We start from the raw sequence: 19,502 nt of genomic DNA, 5'->3' as shown, positions 1-19,502 counted from the left end.
AAGGTTCATTATCGATATTACTTTCGATTAAACATAGAATACATCGAAATCACTTGTGCTAATATTTTCTGTTAAACCAACAACCAACTGTCAATACATTAAAAATTCTAAGTTGAATTTATGTATCTGTTACGGTGAAAAGTCATTCCAATAAATAAAATGAGATCAAAATGACATGTCAACGAGACAAGTTTATCCTACTGTTTTATGAAATATGGCTTATTGGCGGTAGTTGCAGGGTACATTGTGATTGGAGAATGAAGTGTTTTATTACTGAGATATTTAGTTGTTATCTCATCCCTTAAAATTGATTCAATTTGGTATGAAAGATTGCTCCTACATTTCGAATTTAAATCATTTGTTCATTCCAGGTATGTTGTTTTATACGAATTGTTTTCGTTGGTTCCTTACAATGATCATAGTTTTATTTCTAATTTATAGCTTAATCGAGGTAAAAATAATTATTTAACAATGGATACTAGACTTAACAATGAAGATGAAGTTACTATAATGCTTGCCACTGACATTCATTTAGGTGTCAATGAAAAGGATGGCATAAGAGGTATTTGTATTAAAATTTAAAAATTAATTAAAACCTATTAAAAAGCACACTTTCATCCTAATTTTTTGTCTAAAATAATTTTATTCTCTACACTTTGTTAGCTGATGATAGTTTTATAGCCTTTGAGGAAATATTAAAAATTTCTCACGAGAAAGATGTTGACTTCATTTTACTTGGTGGTGATCTGTTTCATGATAACAAACCTTCTCCACAGTGTCTACATAAATGTTTGGCTCTACTCAGGAAATATTGTATGGGCAATAAGTATGAAAATAACTTTTTGTTTTATTGCTATTTCTAGTATTTTTAATTTCTAATAAGTTCTTATTTATTACTATATTTTTGTAGACCAATCCATGTGGAATTTCTTAGCGATCAGAGAACTATCTTTAAAAATTGTGTCTTTCCTACTGTGAATTATGAAGATCCTAATTTCAATATATCTATTCCAATTTTCTCTATTCATGGAAATCATGATGACCCAAGTGGTAAGTATATTTTTTATTTTTTAATAGTTTCTCCTGAACGTTGTTCCCTTCAAACATTCAATCAAATCAAACCGTATTTGTTTAAAAATTATTGATTCATCTACTCTGAGATATTATCCGATCAACTCCGGCCTTCTTAACTTTTTTTTCTAATTTTCTTTTCCGAATGACCCTTCTTTGCCGACTTCCCACTCAAGTACTTTATTTTAGACTGTATTTTAGTCAGCTGACTTTCTTGGAACTCACTTATAAGACTGAAAAGACAGCATGAAGAACTGTTATGGACAACTTAGACGACAGTTGGGATGGCAATCAACCATGCATGTAAAAAAAAACACTTCTGAGACTGGATCTGGACATGAAAGAGCCGAACTGTGGGGCTCCGCGAAACCCTCCAATATCTAGACAATCCAGTCCTTCGCCATATTATCTGTGCTCTTCATTAAGTCTCTAATTCACCTTTCCACAAATTCCTCATTTCCCGTTGAGAACTAATCTATATCGCTTCCTCAATTTTGGAGTTAAATGAATTAAATTTCGATAGTTCACCAAAGTTTTAGTGAAAAGTATTCGTTATTTTGATTTGAAAAATTGGAATTTTTTTAGTGGCCTATGTCACTTTGTGAGCTATTTACAAGTAAGAATAACCATGTGTTTATTCAATGCATCTCACTTTAGTCTTGAATGTTAAACATCTATCGACGTCCTAAACCTTTTAAGGCAGACATTTCCTAATTTTTAACTAAAAATTATAACTAACTGACTAGGATCACTTAAGAAATATTTTTATCACTTTACTAAATAAACTATTCATGTATATTGCAGGATTTGGTAGAATGAGTGCCTTAGATTTACTGTCTGTTTCGGGTTTTGTAAATTATTTTGGAAAATGGACAGATCTTAATAAAGTGAAAGTTTATCCATTAATGTTGCAAAAAGGAGCCACCAAATTAGCCATCTATGGACTGTCTCATATTAAAGACGACAGACTATATCGGCTGATGAAACATAACGAGGTAAGAAGTTAACCAACTTGCTTTTCATAAAAGTTTCATTTTTATTTTAAAAGGTTCTTCTTCATTTTTCTCTTTATTTCAGGTGGAGTATATAACACCTTTTGAGGATGCTGATAGTTTCTTTAATCTAATGGTGCTTCATCAGAATCGGGTTGATCGGCCAGGAACTAATCATATACCAGAAAATCTCTTACCTTCATTTATTGATCTGGTGTTTTGGGGTCATGAGCACGATTGTCGAGTGAAACCTGAATGGAATCAAGAGAAACAGTTTTATGTTACTCAACCAGGTGAACTATAAATGCTTCTTTTTTTTTTGGTTAGTGAATAAGTGACCAGAAGTTCTTAAACAGGAAGTTAAATCTAGCTAGAGTTCACTTGGTCTACATCTAGTTGCTAAGATTTTGACTTGACCTACTTAATCTTTGAACTGCAGTTGGATGCATTTTTTAAATTGGAGTACTATGGTTCTCAAACGTCCATTTGTGAAAAAAGGTCTTAAATCTCTCAGTTTTGCTATTGATCTTTCATTTATTTATCATTGACACACCAAGACCTTTCCTTTTTTTTATTTGGATCCCCAGGAATGTGATATCAGAATATTGGAATCTGCTTTGTACAATAGTATTGTGAACATGGAAACCTTTTAAAAGGAAAACCTAATCTTCAAATAGCAAATAATGTCCAAAAGATGTTTGCAAATTAAAGAACTAAAATAGCCGATAATTTTATTGTTACAGGTAGTTCTGTAGTTACATCTCTATGTGAAGGAGAAGCTTTAGAAAAACATGTGGCCATTTTGAAAGTTCAAAAGCAGAATTTTAAGCTGGAACCAATACTTTTGAAAACGATACGACCCTTTGTATTTGATACAGTAAAACTCTCAGATTGGAATATGAAATTGTACGGAAACAATCCTTCAGATATAGTAAGTAACTACTATTTTGGAGGTGTTGTATCAATTCCTTTCATGGTAAACGATCATCTATTCTATTGTCCTTCTTAATTATTACAACTCCTTCGAAGATGTTGTATCTCTCATGTCATTTCTATCCAAAAACTAGACTGACTTTAATCTAAAGATTCAGAGCAGAAGCAGTTTTTAATAGACTTCATTTTCTGATCATGTGATTCTTGTTTAACTTTGCCACTATTACAAAAACATAAGTTCAGAATTTAAATAATATTCAACTATTGCAGATTCAAGAATATGTTGATAAATACATAAGATCGAAACTTTTAGAGAAAGCTAAAGATTTGAAGACAGGTATGATATAAATTTATTTCAGGGTTTTTAGTAAAAAAAAGTGTGAAATCGAAATTCTGCACGATTGCCATCTCTTAGTAAAGTGAAGTCAGTGAAAGTATTATAAGTACCTACTAATAAAACTTGTTAAGGATCTGTTTAGTTAAGAAATTTCTTTTAGTTATTTACCATTTTTATCAGATGATCCAAATCAACCAACTCTGCCATTAATCCGTCTCAGGATTGAATACGAGGAGGAATACGAATGTTTTAATGTTGTCAGATTCGGGCAGACATTCACTGGGCAAGTTGCAAATCCTGCTAACATGGTAAGTCAGATTTTGACGGTATAAGAAATAGTTAGTACTGATGGACACCCATCTCCCTTCATCCCTTCTGACACCTATCTGGGGCCTGCTGAGTTCGTGAGTTGACTTAAACATCGCATCCTTCCACTTCATTTATGAAAAATAATTAAATAAGAAAATGAAAATTTAACTATCAAAACCCTTTTGATAATCTTTTAAACACTACATACCCCGCCATATGTGTTTTTAAAGAAATAATTTTGCTTTTAACCTAAAAGAATTTAAAAAAACGGACTAACTTGAGAATTCCATCGCTGTTTCACAGGTGATCATGAAAAGAAAGGCTGCAGCTAGAACTTCAAGAAAAGGCAACAGAGCGGCTGATGCTCCAGAACCTTCGATTCCGGTAAATTATCATTTTATTATATTTAGGGGCCCAATGTGATTCTTCTTAAAAGAAAGTATATTCATAATTCTTGACGTCACTGTTGTTATTCCAGCCAAACAGCACCAGCTGTCAACGAGCCTTCATTAACTTTACTCTACATGTAATAAGTAGGCTATCTTTATATTATCTTACAAGTTAGGGAAAGTGTTGCAATCACTTTAATAAGATAATATTATTTATTAACTAAACAGGGAACGACAGAGAAAGTTGTAACCTGAATTTAACTTTGTAAACTAAACTTCTGTGATGAGCTAAATTGTGCTAGCCACAAGTCTGTGAGTTTTTGGTGAAAATTTGAAGCCGAGAAACTGCTGAATTGTGTGCTAAATATAATATAAGAGAAAAATATAAAATATTTCGCTAGCTAATAATCCGAGCGATGATTGACATTCTTCTTTTGAAATAAATCTCTTATTGAATTCTCTAAATTATCACCTTCCTCTATTGAGTTCCTTTAATTTAAAACATTTATTTCCAGGATATCAACATCAGCATGACGGAGCTTATTGAACAGTATTTTGAAGGCCTGCCAGAGAAAGCACATATGAAAGTTCTGTCCAGGACATGGTTGGCCGAAGGAATGTCTAGATTTATTGATAAAGATGAAAAAGATGCTTTAGATGATATTATTTAGTTAGTATGCAATTATTTATTTTCGGGACATTTAATGTGGAACTTGAGAGTTTAGTGACGTCAGAATGTAGCGTGGAATTGAAATCATCAGTTCTCTGTGATAGGCTTGAATTCTAAAACATAATGTATGGGAGCTAGCGAGTTATCATTAAACTTCTTGCTCAACGAAATCTACAGTATATTTATCGCTATAACACTCAACGGAAGTAATTTTTTTTTCTCATTCAACCGATTTCCTGTTGTCTATCGCCTCTAATACTTCGCTCAACATTGAAATGAATAATCTTTGGCTGATACTTTCTGATCTGAGGTTCCCCGGGGGATCAATTCGTCTTTATTCGGAAATCACAGAACAGAGAGACTTGTCCAATCTTATTACGGCCTCAATTTTTGTAATACTCTAAATGACGGCCTAAAAATTATACTGTTTTATAGCGAGAAGTTTTTATTTTCATTTATTTTAACTAGAAAACTTTCAATTTGATCTCTTAAAAGGACTTTACTGAACATGTTTTCCAGTTTTTTGTTATAAAGTAGTCTGAATTTTCCAAACTTGATGAAAATTGGCTTACTTACCGATTGGTGCTACTTTACCGAATAGAATTTTTTTTTATTTCAAGATTTTCTCTCGATCGGCTCCTACGAGTTTATTTCCCCTTTGTATAGTGACTAATCTTACACGTAAATCTTACAACTATTGCAGGTAACTTTTTTTTTCGGATTTCTATTAAAAGTAGATTCTTCTGTGTGACAAGATGGGGAGATTCCTTATAAAAATGATAAGAATGAAATATGGCTTAAACTCTGAGAAAAGACGCTGTGGGTATACCCACCAGATTCTAATGTTAGATGTTAATTAAGAAGGAAGTACCTCTGTTTCAGCCACGAGATGAAGAAAGCACGTGGCTATCTTGAAAAGGAGAACGTAGAACCGGACAACATTACCGAATGTTTAAATAGATTTAATGAAATGAGAATGGATAGAACACAGGAATTGGAAGAGGTATAAATTAAAATGAGAATAAAGTTTATTATTTTATTAAAGAAATGAATTTGTTACAAAGATATTTTTTAGATTTCTTGTTTTTAGAGTTGTACTTCTCTAGATTTAGCTAGCTAAAATGGCTGACGTGAGCACTTTGTGTGACAAAAGTTCGAGTTTTAATGATTAACCCTTCGACCACACGAAGGGTTGATTCTCTAGCTTCCTTTTCAAGTAATTCCCGCTTTTTTCCCCCAAGATTTATTACATGAACGACAAGCTATTTTGTTTCCAAAGACGTATAGTACACATTGATGAGGAAATAAAATTAAATATTCAGAGAAATCTTAACATTAAGCAGAGTTTTAGTTTCAAGATAGTGGAACCAGTGCAACGCTTCCTACGCCCCCTAATTCGCCAATCAGTCATTAATAATGTATATGATTAAAGAATTGAGCAGAGTAAATAGCTTTTGTTAGTGTGATGCGTTTTGTTGGCAGCGTGATCCCAGTTTGAGTTGAACCTGTCTAAAGTAGACATTAGAACTCATGCTTAAAAAGGGTAATTTTAAGAAATAACGTTGCTTTATTTTACTCCAGGTACAGCGTTTACTGGAAAGCGATACCAGGGGCCAGAGAGACTCCAAAGCGCCTACACAGACTATAACACATATCCTGTCAGACGATGATGATGACTTTGGGCCACCTGTTGCCAAACTGAATGGTAAAGTTTGGACTTTTTTTCTTTACTTCTTTTTTTCCACGCTATTATTCTTCGTTTGCGAGATACCCAGATTGAATGAGATTATCACTGTACAGGATCAAAAAGTGAACGAGGTCGTGGCCGCGGCAGAGGAAGAGGATCTAGAGGCGGAAAAGCCGCTTCCTCTACCAGAGGAGCCAAAAGTTCTGCTAGTGAAAGGAGTATGCTGGACAGTACTGCTTCGAAAAGCATTACAAGTCTTAGCACTGCTAGGAAATCAACTAGAACCACTGCTAAGTCTAAATCAATTACCGTAAGTACGCGTAGAAATCATAGAATTTTGTTATATTAAAAGTATAATGATTTTATGCTGGTGATCTATAAATAAATTGGTTAAGAATAAAGAAAACCGCTGTTTCAGCAATATTCCAGCATCACTTTATCGATCGCTGCAATCGTAAATTTCAAAATTGTTATCATTTATCAGGCATTTTTTTAAAATTTAGAAGTTCAATAAGTACAATTTGATCGTATTATTTTTATATATTTGTGTACATTTATTAAGGTATTTATAAGATATAACATTTTTCGTCCTTAAATCAGATTCGAAACAATTATTGTACTATAGAGATTAGAATTTCTTGAAACTGGTTACGATTGATTGACGATTAATAAATTGTTAGAAAATTCTTGAAAAAATTTGATTTTCAATAATTTCTCTTTCTCTAATTCTCATAATTTAAGTGAGAATATTCAATAAGTTCAGCGGAGTTCACAATTTTAGCAAAATATTTTTCAGTCACTTTATTTATTATATACTAACTGCGATTTTAGTTTTTGAGCTGGTATAGCTACACACAATTACAGAATAGAAGTTTTTTTTTTTTACAGTTCCTGTTAGTCGCCGAGATCAATCTAAGTTATAATGATCAGCATATCTACAGTTTTAGATATCACTATCATAGATCGGTGGCACCCCACTGGTAAAAGAAAATAATTGCGATCTAAATGAGATTTTTCACTGAAAACATCAGTTTTAAGATGGCCTTATTATAATAAAATATGTACGACATTAATCGAATTTTTAGCCAAATATCAGAGTTGAACATTCTGCTAATTGTTTAGTAAATCACCGATAGGTTTTATTTCCAATGAGAAAACTTACTTTAGGCTTGAAAGTTTGTCAGAGGATAATGTTTGTGGAGAAGTTCCAGAAAGCTGGGACATTTAACATTTTCTTAAATAAAATCATTTTATTATATGAGTAATGTTCGAACCAATAATAAAAAAGTAAAGTAAAGTAATTGCCTATTTTTTCTGGCCGGTTTTACGTCTAACTACCAAATTAGGTGTCAGTGGACGGAGGCGACTAGCAAACATACTTTACAGTAAATTTCATTTATTAACCATTAAATAAAATCCAAGGCCTCTAGACCGGGAATCGAACCCAGTACCACAATACATATTAGCTTTACTGGTCTCGCCTCTAACCGCTCGGCTACCGTGGCGCCTCTCGAACCAACAATATTTTTAGTCAAAATTCTAGATTTGAATAAAAATGTAATCTAATAATGTTAACTGCGAAAAGAGAAGTGATGAGAGCATCAGCACTAGGATAGTTTTAGTTAAGGAGAGGGAAGGGATTAGCTATGTGGTTAGCATACTGGACTCCCACGCGGAGGTCCCGGGTTCGAATCCAGTGCTGACCTTTAGATGTTCTCTTCCTAGGAGCTTCTTACAGCTCACTGTCCGGTGATGGACAGTGACCGCCTGTAACGAGAGAACACTGTCCGGAGGCCGGCAGTGCACTGAAAAAAGCTCCGGGCGCCAATAACCTGAAAAAAAAAAAAATAAGGAGCGTCAACTTCTCAGGATATCGGCGCCCAGAGCTTTTTTCCGTGCCCTCTCGTTCTCCGGAGTTCAATCTTGTTACAAACCACGCTGTCCATCACTGAACAAATCTCAACCTTTTATTTATTTATCTTTTGGTTGTTTTTTGCGTTTAGAGTTACCTAAGCAGAGCTGCTGATAGTGACGAGATGTCACAGGATAGTGAAGATTTCACTCAGACTACTTACAAGCCATCGCCCAAGAAGAAGATGAAGTTTATGTACGTTGATGATGAATAAATCTTAAACGGGAGAATAAAGCGGAAGTGAATGCTATTTTTAAAAGTTATTATTTACAGTTTTTTTTTGCCCCGCTTTAGTTTGAGCCAAAACTTATTATTTTATCTTTTGAGCTTTGAAGAAAAGCCTAAATAACAGTTTAACTTTTTTGTAATACGTATACTTTGGCTCCAATTTCAGTAGTTTCTTTTTTTAGTTGTTAGAAAAAAGAAAATCTTGAAAGTTATTTATGAAACGTGATCTGATTTTTGTCCTAAGATCAGCAAAAAGTCATAAATGATTGTTTTTTTTTATTCTGTTAATGTTTTGGTGATTAATACTTAAGTTTACAGTGATTTAAAATCTTAGAAATAATAATACGTTTTATTACATTATTCCTTGATGGTATCAATAAAAGAAAAGAAAAGTTACCTATTGTAAATTTATACTTACAAATAAACGAAATTCATTATTTTTGTTTTATTCTATCAGTTTTTCTTTAAATCTTCTGGTGTTGACCTCTTAACATGCCCTTTATTAGACGTCCTTTGGAATAAATTTACTTACCTTCACTTCAAACGTTTTTGCAAGACATCATTGCCAGAAATACCTTTATTGGCTTTTACTTAGGGAAATACCATTTTTTGTTGTTGTAGAATTAATAGGTTTTCAGGTTTTACAAAAATTCCCATTTTGATCTAAAACTTAACTAGTGTCAAATTACAACTTAGTGCGTTTTTTTTTTAGTTATACTCTCGCAGACAAAAACCGCTTTTTCTTACTCTGGAGACATTAGAGTGGATATTTCTTGTGAAAGATCAAAATCCCAATTCTGCAAAACTACAATATGAGCAAGAGCAGCGTTTTTCTTATCAATATCTCGAATGTGCTTCTACACAAAACCCTAAAGCTGGTAAGTCATTTTTTGGTTGTAACACTTCAATCATAATGGCAGTTGGTTTTTTATGTAATTTATTTAAATGTTTATGTAAATTAAAGAAATATTGCTGGAATTATCCTAATCTTAGATTGTCTGCTGGTCAGATTTAATTAAAAAGTACTCTGATGTATAATGTACAAGTATTTAGGAGTGGACCTCAAATTACGTCGATCCGTTGGAAAATTGGCTAAAAAAAAGCGAAATTTTCACTCCTGACTTAATACGGAGGGATATGGTAACTTTACCCTGTTGCGTATAGAGAGCACTAACGACTCTAATAATAGTTATCTAGCCAAGGACGTGAATGCTTCTTAATGTACAGATAAATAAACCGCTGTACTGTCTGGAGTGTCGAAAGCTCTACTAACTAGTGTGTCTTTAGTCACTCAAACAGGTTTTTGACAAGGTTATTTCATCGCAGTTCAAGAGGTATAATAACAAATATTCACAAAATGCCTGCAGGTGATTACACAATTTAAATTTACTTATGGTCATTATTTATAACGAATTAGCGTTGTCATAATTTTATTAATTACGTATTTTAAGAAAAAGAAAGTTACAAATCTTTTAAGGGCTGTTATACGTGTTGTCTTCTTCATATAACCAGTTGTACGGGTTACTGATTACGCATAGCATTTATTGCTGTGGTAGCTCCAGGAATGTTACCTGTTTGACAATACTTACTTTCTTTGTTGCTTTCTAAAATTTTGTATCGCGTCAACATTTTTGAAAACGAAAGCTAACTTTTTAGGTTCTCTGAGATAGAAAAAAGATTTTAATAAAATGTTCAGAACCGTTATCAATGAAAATCCTCCACAAATACTATTTAGTGTATCAATTGGTGTGTTGATTTTGTCAAGAGCTTTTTATCCGGTCTAATTTTCAGATGTACAAGTTTCAGTGATTCTGAGTACTTTTGTACAAATTCTAAATCCCAATCAAGATATTATTAAATGCAATGTTTTCAATATTAAATTTTTGTTGTAAAATGTGATTTAAATAGTTTATTGCTAGTTATAAGTAGAGTTGATTTTTATTGCTATTAACCAGTTAAGCATGGAATTTAGTTTTAACCTCCCCCCCTAGTATGCGGAATTAAAATCAGACAATGACGTTTATACACGTCGAACGCAGTGCAAAACAACCAAAAATTTACAACGTCATAACCTTGCAAGCACTTTTTCTGCAATTTTGTGGGGCTTGAGATTACAGAGCATTCTGTGCTCATTCAAAACCTTGCACCGCTTCACGTATACATTACCTAGTTAACTAGGTACGCAAGAGTTTTTACAAGGAAGATAAGAGCTTTGAATTCTTTGCAAAATGAAATCATGCTCGTACTGAGGTCTGAATCTCTATCTAAGGTAAAAACGGCATTGCACAAGGGTTGAGAGCTTTTATTTGTGTGCGTAATTCCCAATTTGTAATGCAACAAGTACCAACCACTTATCATCTGGCTGGCTCCCTCCACCCCTCTCCGTATAAAATACTTGGCAGTTCTATTGGTAAGATAAAGGAAACATCCCACCAAACATTGTATTTTATTACAATTTCGAGTTTTTATAGTTAATGGCAATTTTATAATTTTCACAACGAGTATACACGTCGAACACACTGTAACAGAGATTACGCGCTAAACTGGTTGAGTGGGAAGCTCTTGTTCTATTCCGATTTAATTATAATTATTAATTGACATTTGATGTTTATTTAATTTAGTTTACAAATTTCTGTTTGTTTTTTTGGTTATATTGAGACATTAACATATTAACTGTAAATAAATAAAACATCTGATCTTCAGTTTTTGGACAGTTAAAAGTATTTTTGATTCTTCACAGATCATTTGGTTATCACCAAATCTTATCTTTGGAAAATGAGCCAGATTGTACGATATAAAACAACTAAGGAGATATTTGATGATATAATTCTCTACGCGAGTTTATTTATTTTTATTTTTTGCAGATATTTGTTCTGTGATTTTGCATATTTCTTATCGCTTGCGCTCATTTGAAATTTTATCTGCAAGGGTAGACCAACAAAAATGGTTATGTGTACCTACACCTTGCACTTCATATATACATATATGAATATATATATTTTCTTTCTAAAATTGTTGAACATGAAAGATATTATGCAATCTATAAAAAAAACAACATACAACTCATTATTTCAAGAAGTATATTATAGTTTTATCACTTAATTACTTATTAAAACACTGACTCATTTGATTTGAATTCAAAGCAAGAAATAATTCATATTATTTAAATTCAAGTAAGCTTCATGGCCACATTATTTTGAAAAACAAAGTGCAAATACAAGGACTCATTCAAATTTTAAAACGTCTACAGCATTATTCAAAGATTAGAGTGGGCTTTTCTTATTGCAATTCATTGGTTTTTCTTGAAATTTCAAATTTACACCAAATTCCAGTGGCTTTATTTTATCAGATTAACTTAAGTGAAAGGATCTTTGCGAGAAGCTTGACATCTCAGAAATCCCTCGCTCAAATTTTAATGAGAAGAATTTCAAACAAAATCGATGTCTTTTATCTGGGAAATTGATACCGGAAAGATAAAGAGCTGAACTCTCCTACGTCTGCCATAAAATTAAATTTCCTGACTAAGAATCGGTAGTTTTACCTAGGATTATAATTTGAAAAGGTTATTTTTCTTTCACACGGATGATTTTGGAGTGCAAACTTCCCAACTAATTCCGCTTAATCATCATCACCTTACGAATATAGAACAACACCAGATTATTATTAGTAAAAAAATAATAATTTCTTCGGCACAGAATGCAAAAACGGGCCAGGATATAAAACACCTCTAGACGCATTAGTCAATGGTCCACGGGAGAAGATTCTGTACGTGATCTGTATCCAACCTGATGGCAGATTCACGGGAAAACCAGACTATCTGGCAACAGTGGATGTGGATCCTGAAAGTCCACAATATTGTAAGGTAATATAAAGGATGGGAAATTTTAGACCTTTTTTTTTATGTGTTAAAAATAGTGATTCCATAAAACAGGAAATATTTTGTCTGTCCTTCAGGTAATACATCGTACGAAAGCCTTGTACGGCAACGATGAGTGGCATCATTTTGGCTGGAATGCATGTAGTAGTTGTTTCAATGACCCTAAGAAAAATAGGGACAAACTTGTTATCCCCTCACTTCTGAGCAACAGAATTTACATACTGGACATTTCGCAGGAGCAGAAACCAACTATACATAAGGTTTGTGTTTGTCCTATTATAAACCAAATGTCATTGTGCAGTTTGGACTAAAAAACTTTTGTCTTTTGGCATTGGCGTTTCATAATAGGAAATAGTAACATCTGTAAAGAGGGGAAGGCACAATAAGTCTCTATTGGCTGCGGTGCCGTGGGGCTTAGATCCCGTCCCGTTTTCTAATCTTAACATCTATTTCGTTTTCTAAATGAAATCATTGTTAATATTGTTTTTTATTTGCAGGTGATCGAACCAGAAGAAATTCTAAAGTTCAATATAGGCACATTGCATACTACTCATTGCCTAGGTTCAGGGGAGGTGATGATATCCGCACTGGGTGACAGAAATGGTGAACCCAAAGGTGATTTCCTATTGCTGAACGCTGATACCTGGGAAATTAAAGGTAAAAACAGAGGTTTATTAACGCTTCTATCAAAACTTAACAATCTGAACGGATTGTAGAATATTGTTAATAGTTTTTGGTGACAGACTTATGAACGTGATAAATCTTAATGGGGGTTACAAAAGAATCTGTCAGTTAAATTCCCATTTTAAAGATTCTACAACCCGCAATCTGTCAATGCTGCTAATGCTACTATGATGGTTCAGCTTACATTTCTTCATAGAAATACTCAGTATATTAAATAAAAGATTATATCAAGATCTCCAGTTTGTAAGATAGATATACAGGGTGTCCCCTAGCTATATGGATAACGACTTTTTCTCGGAAACTAAGATAGCTAGAAAAAAACTAAAAAATACGTGTTCCCTTAGTTTTTTGTTAGAAATCCAAATTTAATTTGTAATTTTTTTCCGTTGCTTCCAGAAGCGAGATACAGGCACCAACTTAATTTTTTCAAATGAGGTGGGGTGGTTTTTATTTAAGAAATAGATTCTTCGATTTTTTATTCAGAAAAAAAATTTACTTGAACGATTTTTTTCTGTGAGCGATATTTTACAAGTTTCTTATACTTGTAAACATGATTCTTATAAGAAATTTAAAAATGATATAACAGTTTTTTGATTGAATAAGAAGAAAAGTACTATTTTATTATAAATGTTAGTCATTAACATTACAGATCATGCTCGAAATGGCCTCCACCATTAGAGATGCACAGCCATGCTCTTTCCTGCCTATGGGGGAAAAATTAGTAAAAAAAAATTAAATAGTATTTTTCCTAGAAATAATTACCAAAAACGACTGGCTAATCTCATTGGCGAACAGTATGTGTGAAGTGGGCGGGCTGTAGCTGATGACGTAGTGACACCGTAAGCCACTCCCTCACCAATAAAAGCACAGTTATCCAGTACATAAAATGGTGCTCTTTCACTTTCATTCAATGATCTAGATTTTACTTTCTTTTACTTCAGGAAAATATTTCGTTAACGTTTTTGATTCTGCATTACACTAGAAGTATGAAACCGAAGAAATAATGTTCAAAACATGTTTATTTTGGACATTTTGACGATATCAATTTTCACTACATTATTCGATAATTTATCAAATACCTATGGGGGAAAAATTATTAAAAAAAAAATTAAATAGTATTTTTCCTAGAAATAATTACCCAAAACAATTGGCTAATCTCATTGGCGAACAGAATGTGTGAAGTGGGCGGGCTGTAGTTGATGACGTAGTGACACCGTAAGCCACTCCCTCACCAATAAAAGCAAAGCTATCCAGTACATAAAATGGTGCTCTTTCACTTTCATTCAATGATCTAGATTTTACTTTCTTTTACTTCAGGAAAATATTTCGTTAACTTTTTTGATTCTGCATTACATTAGAAGTATGAAACCGAAGAAATAATGTTCAAAACATGTTTATTTTGGACATTTTGACGATATCAATTTTCACTACATTATTCGATAATTTATCAAATACCTATGGGAGAAAAATTAGTAAAAAAAATTAAATAGTATTTTTCCTAGAAATAATTACCAAAAACAATTGGCTAATCTCATTGGCGAACGGGATGTGTGAGGGGCGGACTGTAGCTGATGACGTAGTGACACCGTAAGCCACTCCCTCACCAATAAAAGCACAGTTATCCAGTACATAAAATGGTGCTCTTTCACTTTCATTCAATGATCTAGATTTTACTTTCTTTTACTTCAGGAAAATATTTCGTTAACGTTTTTGATTCTGCATTACACTAGAAGTATGAAACCGAAGAAATAATGTTCAAAACATGTTTATTTTGGACATTTTGACGATATCAATTTTCACTACATTATTCGATAATTTATCAAATACCTATGGGGGAAAAATTATTAAAAAAAAATTAAATAGTATTTTTCCTAGAAATAATTACCAAAAACAATTGGCTAATCTCATTGGCGAACAGAATGTGTGAAGTGGGCGGGCTGTAGTTGATGACGTAGTGACACCGTAAGCCACTCCCTCACCAATAAAAGCACAGCTATCCAGTACATAAAATGGTGCTCTTTCACTTTCATTCAATGATCTAGATTTTACTTTCTTTTACTTCAGGAAAATATTTCGTTAACGTTTTTGATTCTGCATTACACTAGAAGTATGAAACCGAAGAAATAATGTTCAAAACATGTTTATTTTGGACATTTTGACGATATCAATTTTTATTACATTATTCGATAATTTATCAAATACCTATGGGGGAAAAATTATTAAAAAAAAATTAAATAGTATTTTTCCTAGAAATAATTACCAAAAACGATTGGCTAATCTCATTGGCGAACGGGATGTGTGAGGGGCGGACTGTAGCTGATGACGTAGTGACACCGTAAGCCACTCCCTCACCAATAAAAGCACAGTTATCCAGTACATAAAATGGTGCTCTTTCACTTTCATTCAATGATCTAGATTTTACTTTCTTTTACTTCAGGAAAATATTTCGTTAACTTTTTTGATTCTGCATTACACTACAAGTATGAAACGGAAGAAATAATGTTCAAAACATGTTTATTTTGGACATTTTTACGAAATCAATTTTTATTACATTATTCGATAATTTATCAAATACCTATGGGGGAAAAATTAGTAAAAAAAAATTAAATAGTATTTTTCCTAGAAATAATTACCAAAAACAATTGGCTAATCTCATTGGCGAACGGGATGTGTGAGGGGCGGACTGTAGCTGATGACGTAGTGACACCGTAAGCCACTCCCTCACCAATAAAAGCACAGTTATCCAGTACATAAAATGGTGCTCTTTCACTTTCATTCAATGATCTAGATTTTACTTTCTTTTACTTCAGGAAAATATTTCGTTAACGTTTTTGATTCTGCATTACACTAGAAGTATGAAACCGAAGAAATAATGTTCAAAACATGTTTATTTTGGACATTTTGACGATATCAATTTTTATTACATTATTCGATAATTTATCAAATACCTATGGGGGAAAAATTATTAAAAAAAAATTAAATAGTATTTTTCCTAGAAATAATTACCAAAAACAATTGGCTAATCTCATTGGCGAACAGAATGTGTGAAGTGGGCGGGCTGTAGTTGATGACGTAGTGACACCGTAAGCCACTCCCTCACCAATAAAAGCACAGCTATCCAGTACATAAAATGGTGCTCTTTCACTTTCATTCAATGATCTAGATTTTACTTTCTTTTACTTCAGGAAAATATTTCGTTAACGTTTTTGATTCTGCATTACATTAGAAGTATGAAACCGAAGAAATAATGTTCAAAACATGTTTATTTTGGACATTTTGACGATATCAATTTTCACTACATTATTCGATAATTTATCAAATACCTATGGGAGAAAAATTAGTAAAAAAAATTAAATAGTATTTTTCCTAGAAATAATTACCAAAAACGATTGGCTAATCTCATTGGCGAACAGAATGTGTGAAGTGGGCGGGCTGTAGCTGATGACGTAGTGACACCGTAAGCCACTCCCTCACCAATAAAAGCACAGCTATCCAGTACATAAAATGGTGCTCTTTCACTTTCATTCATTGATCTAGATTTTACTTTCTTTTACTTCAGGAAAATATTTAGTTAACTTTTTGATTTTTCATTACACTAGAAGTATGAAACCGAAGAAATAATGTTCAAAACATGTTTATTTTGGACATTTTTACGAAATCAATTTCTATTACATTATTCGATAATTTATCAAATACCTATGGGGGAAAAAATTAGTAAAAAAAAATTAAATAGTATTTTTCCTAGAAATAATTACCAAAAACGATTGGCTAATCTCATTGGCGAACAGAATGTGTGAAGTGGGCGGGCTGTAGCTGATGACGTAGTGACACCGTAAGCCACTCCCTCACCAATAAAAGCACAGTTATCCAGTACATAAGATGGTGCTCTTTCACTTTCATTCAATGATCTAGATTTTACTTTCTTTTAATTCAGGAAAATATTTCCTTAAATTTTTTGATTCTGCATTACACTAGAAGTATGAAGCGATCAACTGTAGTGGTAGTATGATTCTTCATTTGATTCAAATTTCATCATAATCTGAATAATAAAATAATATATTAAGATCCAATTTGATTATTTAAACTGATTGTGCTAACCAAATTAATAAAGAAACTCTAAAGTCTTTCGCAAAACTTTAGTTTCTTTTTCAGTCACCCTGCACGTAAATATAGCAATCGCAGATCTTTCTAGCTAGGGCACTATTAACTTTCTGGTTGGCCCAAAGTTTGCATAGGAGCAAAATCACTATTGAAGGGTAAAATACGGCAATATCATAAAAAGTCTTCACTCTCCTCGTTATTAGGAGCTCTAGCCAGAAGTGGAATGGAGAAGAGAGCACGCAGACTAAGGACCCAATGTTATCCGTAAGACTGCAAACAGAGATAGAAGTTTCGAACTTGTGGTGATGGCCTTAGTACTGCTGTGGCTTCCAATGCTGATTGTCTAGTACAAGTTCGCCTCTGCTTGTCTGCAGCGTTTATGTCGTCACAAATCAAAATGTTATCATTTAAGTGTATCTTCATGAGAAAAAATTAATTATTATAATAAATTTTATTAAAATGATTGCAACAGGATTGTGGACTAAAGGTGAAAAAATTGCCAAATTTGGATATGACTTCTGGTATCAACCATACCACGATGTGATGATCTCCAGCGAATGGGAAGCTCCTAAGGCTTTCACTAAAGGTTTCAAACTTGAAGAAATCATGGATACAGGTTAGTCTCGTATGTTCACTTCTTTTTTTGATTTTCTTTATTAATTTGCTTCTGTTTTTCCTAAACAGATTAAAACGCAGGAAAAGTCATTTTTAAAAAGTGACTCATTTGAATAGTAGTGGTACAAGTATAATACTTATAAATGTATGCTAATATTAGTGTAATATGGCGGCTAAAAATTTTTTCGTGTTTGCAGATTCTAAATAGAGTTTGAGTCCTTTTATAGTGGTGAGCTGAAGTACATGTTTTTATTGATGAAATGGATGGAATGAAATGAAAGCCATTTATTAATTATTTTAAACAATAACATATTGAAATATTTAAATCAGCTAACGCTGTGGCTAATTCGAAAATTTAGTATAAATTTTTAAATGTGTTGATTGATTGAAGTAAAAGAAAAATCAATGAAAGATATGAGAATGGAACGGCTTATTTTTTATCTTTTCAAAAAACAAAAAACTCAAGAATCTTATAATTTTGTTAAAGATGTGACTGGAAGAAGTTTGAACGTATACTCTTGGTCTAAACAGCAGTTACTGCAGACTATTGACCTGGGTGAAGATGGAATCACACCGCTGGAAGTGAAATTTCTGCACGATCCAACAGAAGCACAAGGATATGTTTGTTGCGCTTATTCATCTAATATATTTAGGTTGGCCTAATTTATTTATTTAATTATATTAACCAGTTTTTATATTTTGAAAAGTTGGTGGTACCCTTCCCTTAAATTTCATCTAAAATTCATGATTGCCTGACATCGTTGCAAGAAGTTATTTTGGTAAGTAGGTACCAAAATAATTTTTTTTTTTCTATCTGGTGTCGGGACATTTATGACAAAAGGCAATGTGGAGATCTGAAACTTGTATTGCAAAGAGACTTAGGACTTTTTGTAGCACACTTAGATAATTAGATAGTACTTTGTTAGATCGGTACTCAATGGTGCTTAGTGATGGTATTATTTAGTACGTATTATTTTCCAACTAAAGCCCTAAACTGCATGTCAGCCATTATAAAATGAGTGCACATTAAGTCATTGTAGATTGTATCAAAAGGGCGGTTCCACCAAGAAGATAAAGGAACGCAGGCAATCCAAAATGTCCATTGTTCCCCGCCCACCACTCGTCTCATCAGAGATACCGGGGCTTTAGAAACAACAAACTTGTGTTTATAAATCTTTTTTTATTTTTAGTTTTTATTAAATACTCAATCATTTTAGTAGGAGATTTTCTACGATCATAATTATGCTTGGAAATAAAAGCAGTTACAACTTATCGTGTTGAGAATAAGTTTTATCTTTTTCTTTTTCCCTAGGTTCTTTAAGAAAGACGACGGCAGTTGGGCAGCAGAAAAAGTAATAGACATTCCAAATGTTAAAGTAGATGGTTGGTCTTTGCCAGAAGTACCAGGTATAATCGATATTCTAATACTTGCAAATTTCAATTACAAATTTGGATGGAAGAGAAAATGTGATAACAAATACTTTGTCTTTCTTTTTAAAGATTCTTTCATAGATGATCATCAAACTGAGACTTTTTACTAAATATTTATTTCACTTATTTTTGTAGTAGATGGTGGAAGGATAAATTCTGTTAAAATGTAGTGAGAGTAGCTTCCCAGAAGCACAGATAAACATTCTATGCAGAAAAAAAGGTTTCAAATATAGTTTAAATAATTCTGAATTACAAGTTAATAAAAA

General features: G+C 32.7%; 2 protein-coding genes across 4 annotated transcripts in view; both read left to right on the top strand.

Moving 5' to 3' along the window:
* Positions 1–99: 99 nt before the first annotated feature.
* Positions 100–8,976, top strand: mre11 (double strand break repair nuclease mre11). 3 transcript variants are annotated; one of them, XM_074117321.1, is made up of 15 exons: positions 100–371; positions 442–562; positions 664–826; positions 911–1,050; positions 1,876–2,066; positions 2,149–2,356; positions 2,807–2,994; positions 3,267–3,333; positions 3,514–3,641; positions 3,946–4,026; positions 4,547–4,701; positions 5,584–5,704; positions 6,283–6,406; positions 6,502–6,698; positions 8,392–8,976. In XM_074117321.1, exons 2-15 carry the CDS (start codon positions 472–474, stop codon positions 8,512–8,514), a joined length of 1,977 nt encoding a protein of 658 aa, XP_073973422.1. In that variant the 5' UTR covers positions 100–371; positions 442–471; the 3' UTR covers positions 8,515–8,976. The 3 variants fall into 3 exon arrangements, with proteins under 3 accessions (XP_073973422.1, XP_073973423.1, XP_073973424.1); XM_074117322.1 differs by having other exon boundaries at positions 423–562; XM_074117323.1 differs by lacking the exon at positions 100–371 and having other exon boundaries at positions 664–813.
* Positions 8,977–9,735: 759 nt separating this feature from the next.
* Positions 9,736–19,502, top strand: part of LOC141448742 (methanethiol oxidase) — a 34,512-nt gene continuing 24,745 nt past the window's right edge. Inside the window, exons 1-7 of the mRNA XM_074117326.1 lie at positions 9,736–9,895; positions 12,224–12,390; positions 12,483–12,665; positions 12,903–13,062; positions 17,663–17,806; positions 18,293–18,458; positions 19,118–19,212. Of these exons, the coding sequence (XP_073973427.1) occupies positions 9,886–9,895; positions 12,224–12,390; positions 12,483–12,665; positions 12,903–13,062; positions 17,663–17,806; positions 18,293–18,458; positions 19,118–19,212 (925 nt within the window). The 5' untranslated portion in view covers positions 9,736–9,885. The remainder of the gene's footprint in view (positions 9,896–12,223; positions 12,391–12,482; positions 12,666–12,902; positions 13,063–17,662; positions 17,807–18,292; positions 18,459–19,117; positions 19,213–19,502) is intronic.

This window comes from Rhodnius prolixus, unplaced genomic scaffold (assembly GCF_049639745.1).
Source record: "Rhodnius prolixus isolate KJV_2025 unplaced genomic scaffold, Rpr scaffold_2, whole genome shotgun sequence".
Taxonomy (NCBI): domain Eukaryota; kingdom Metazoa; phylum Arthropoda; class Insecta; order Hemiptera; family Reduviidae; genus Rhodnius; species Rhodnius prolixus.
This window is presented reverse-complemented; position numbering and strand designations above follow the sequence as displayed.

What these genes read in the sequence shown, in the direction of transcription:
- mre11 (XM_074117321.1), top strand. Translation starts at nt 472, where the DNA reads ATGGATACTAGACTTAACAATGAAGATGAAGTTACTATAATGCTTGCC. An exon ending in GAAACAATCCTTCAGATATA is followed by an intron (nt 2,995 to 3,266) that starts GTAAGTAACTAC and finishes CAACTATTGCAG; the next exon opens with ATTCAAGAATATGTTGATAA. An exon ending in AGCTAAAGATTTGAAGACAG is followed by an intron (nt 3,334 to 3,513) that starts GTATGATATAAA and finishes CATTTTTATCAG; the next exon opens with ATGATCCAAATCAACCAACT.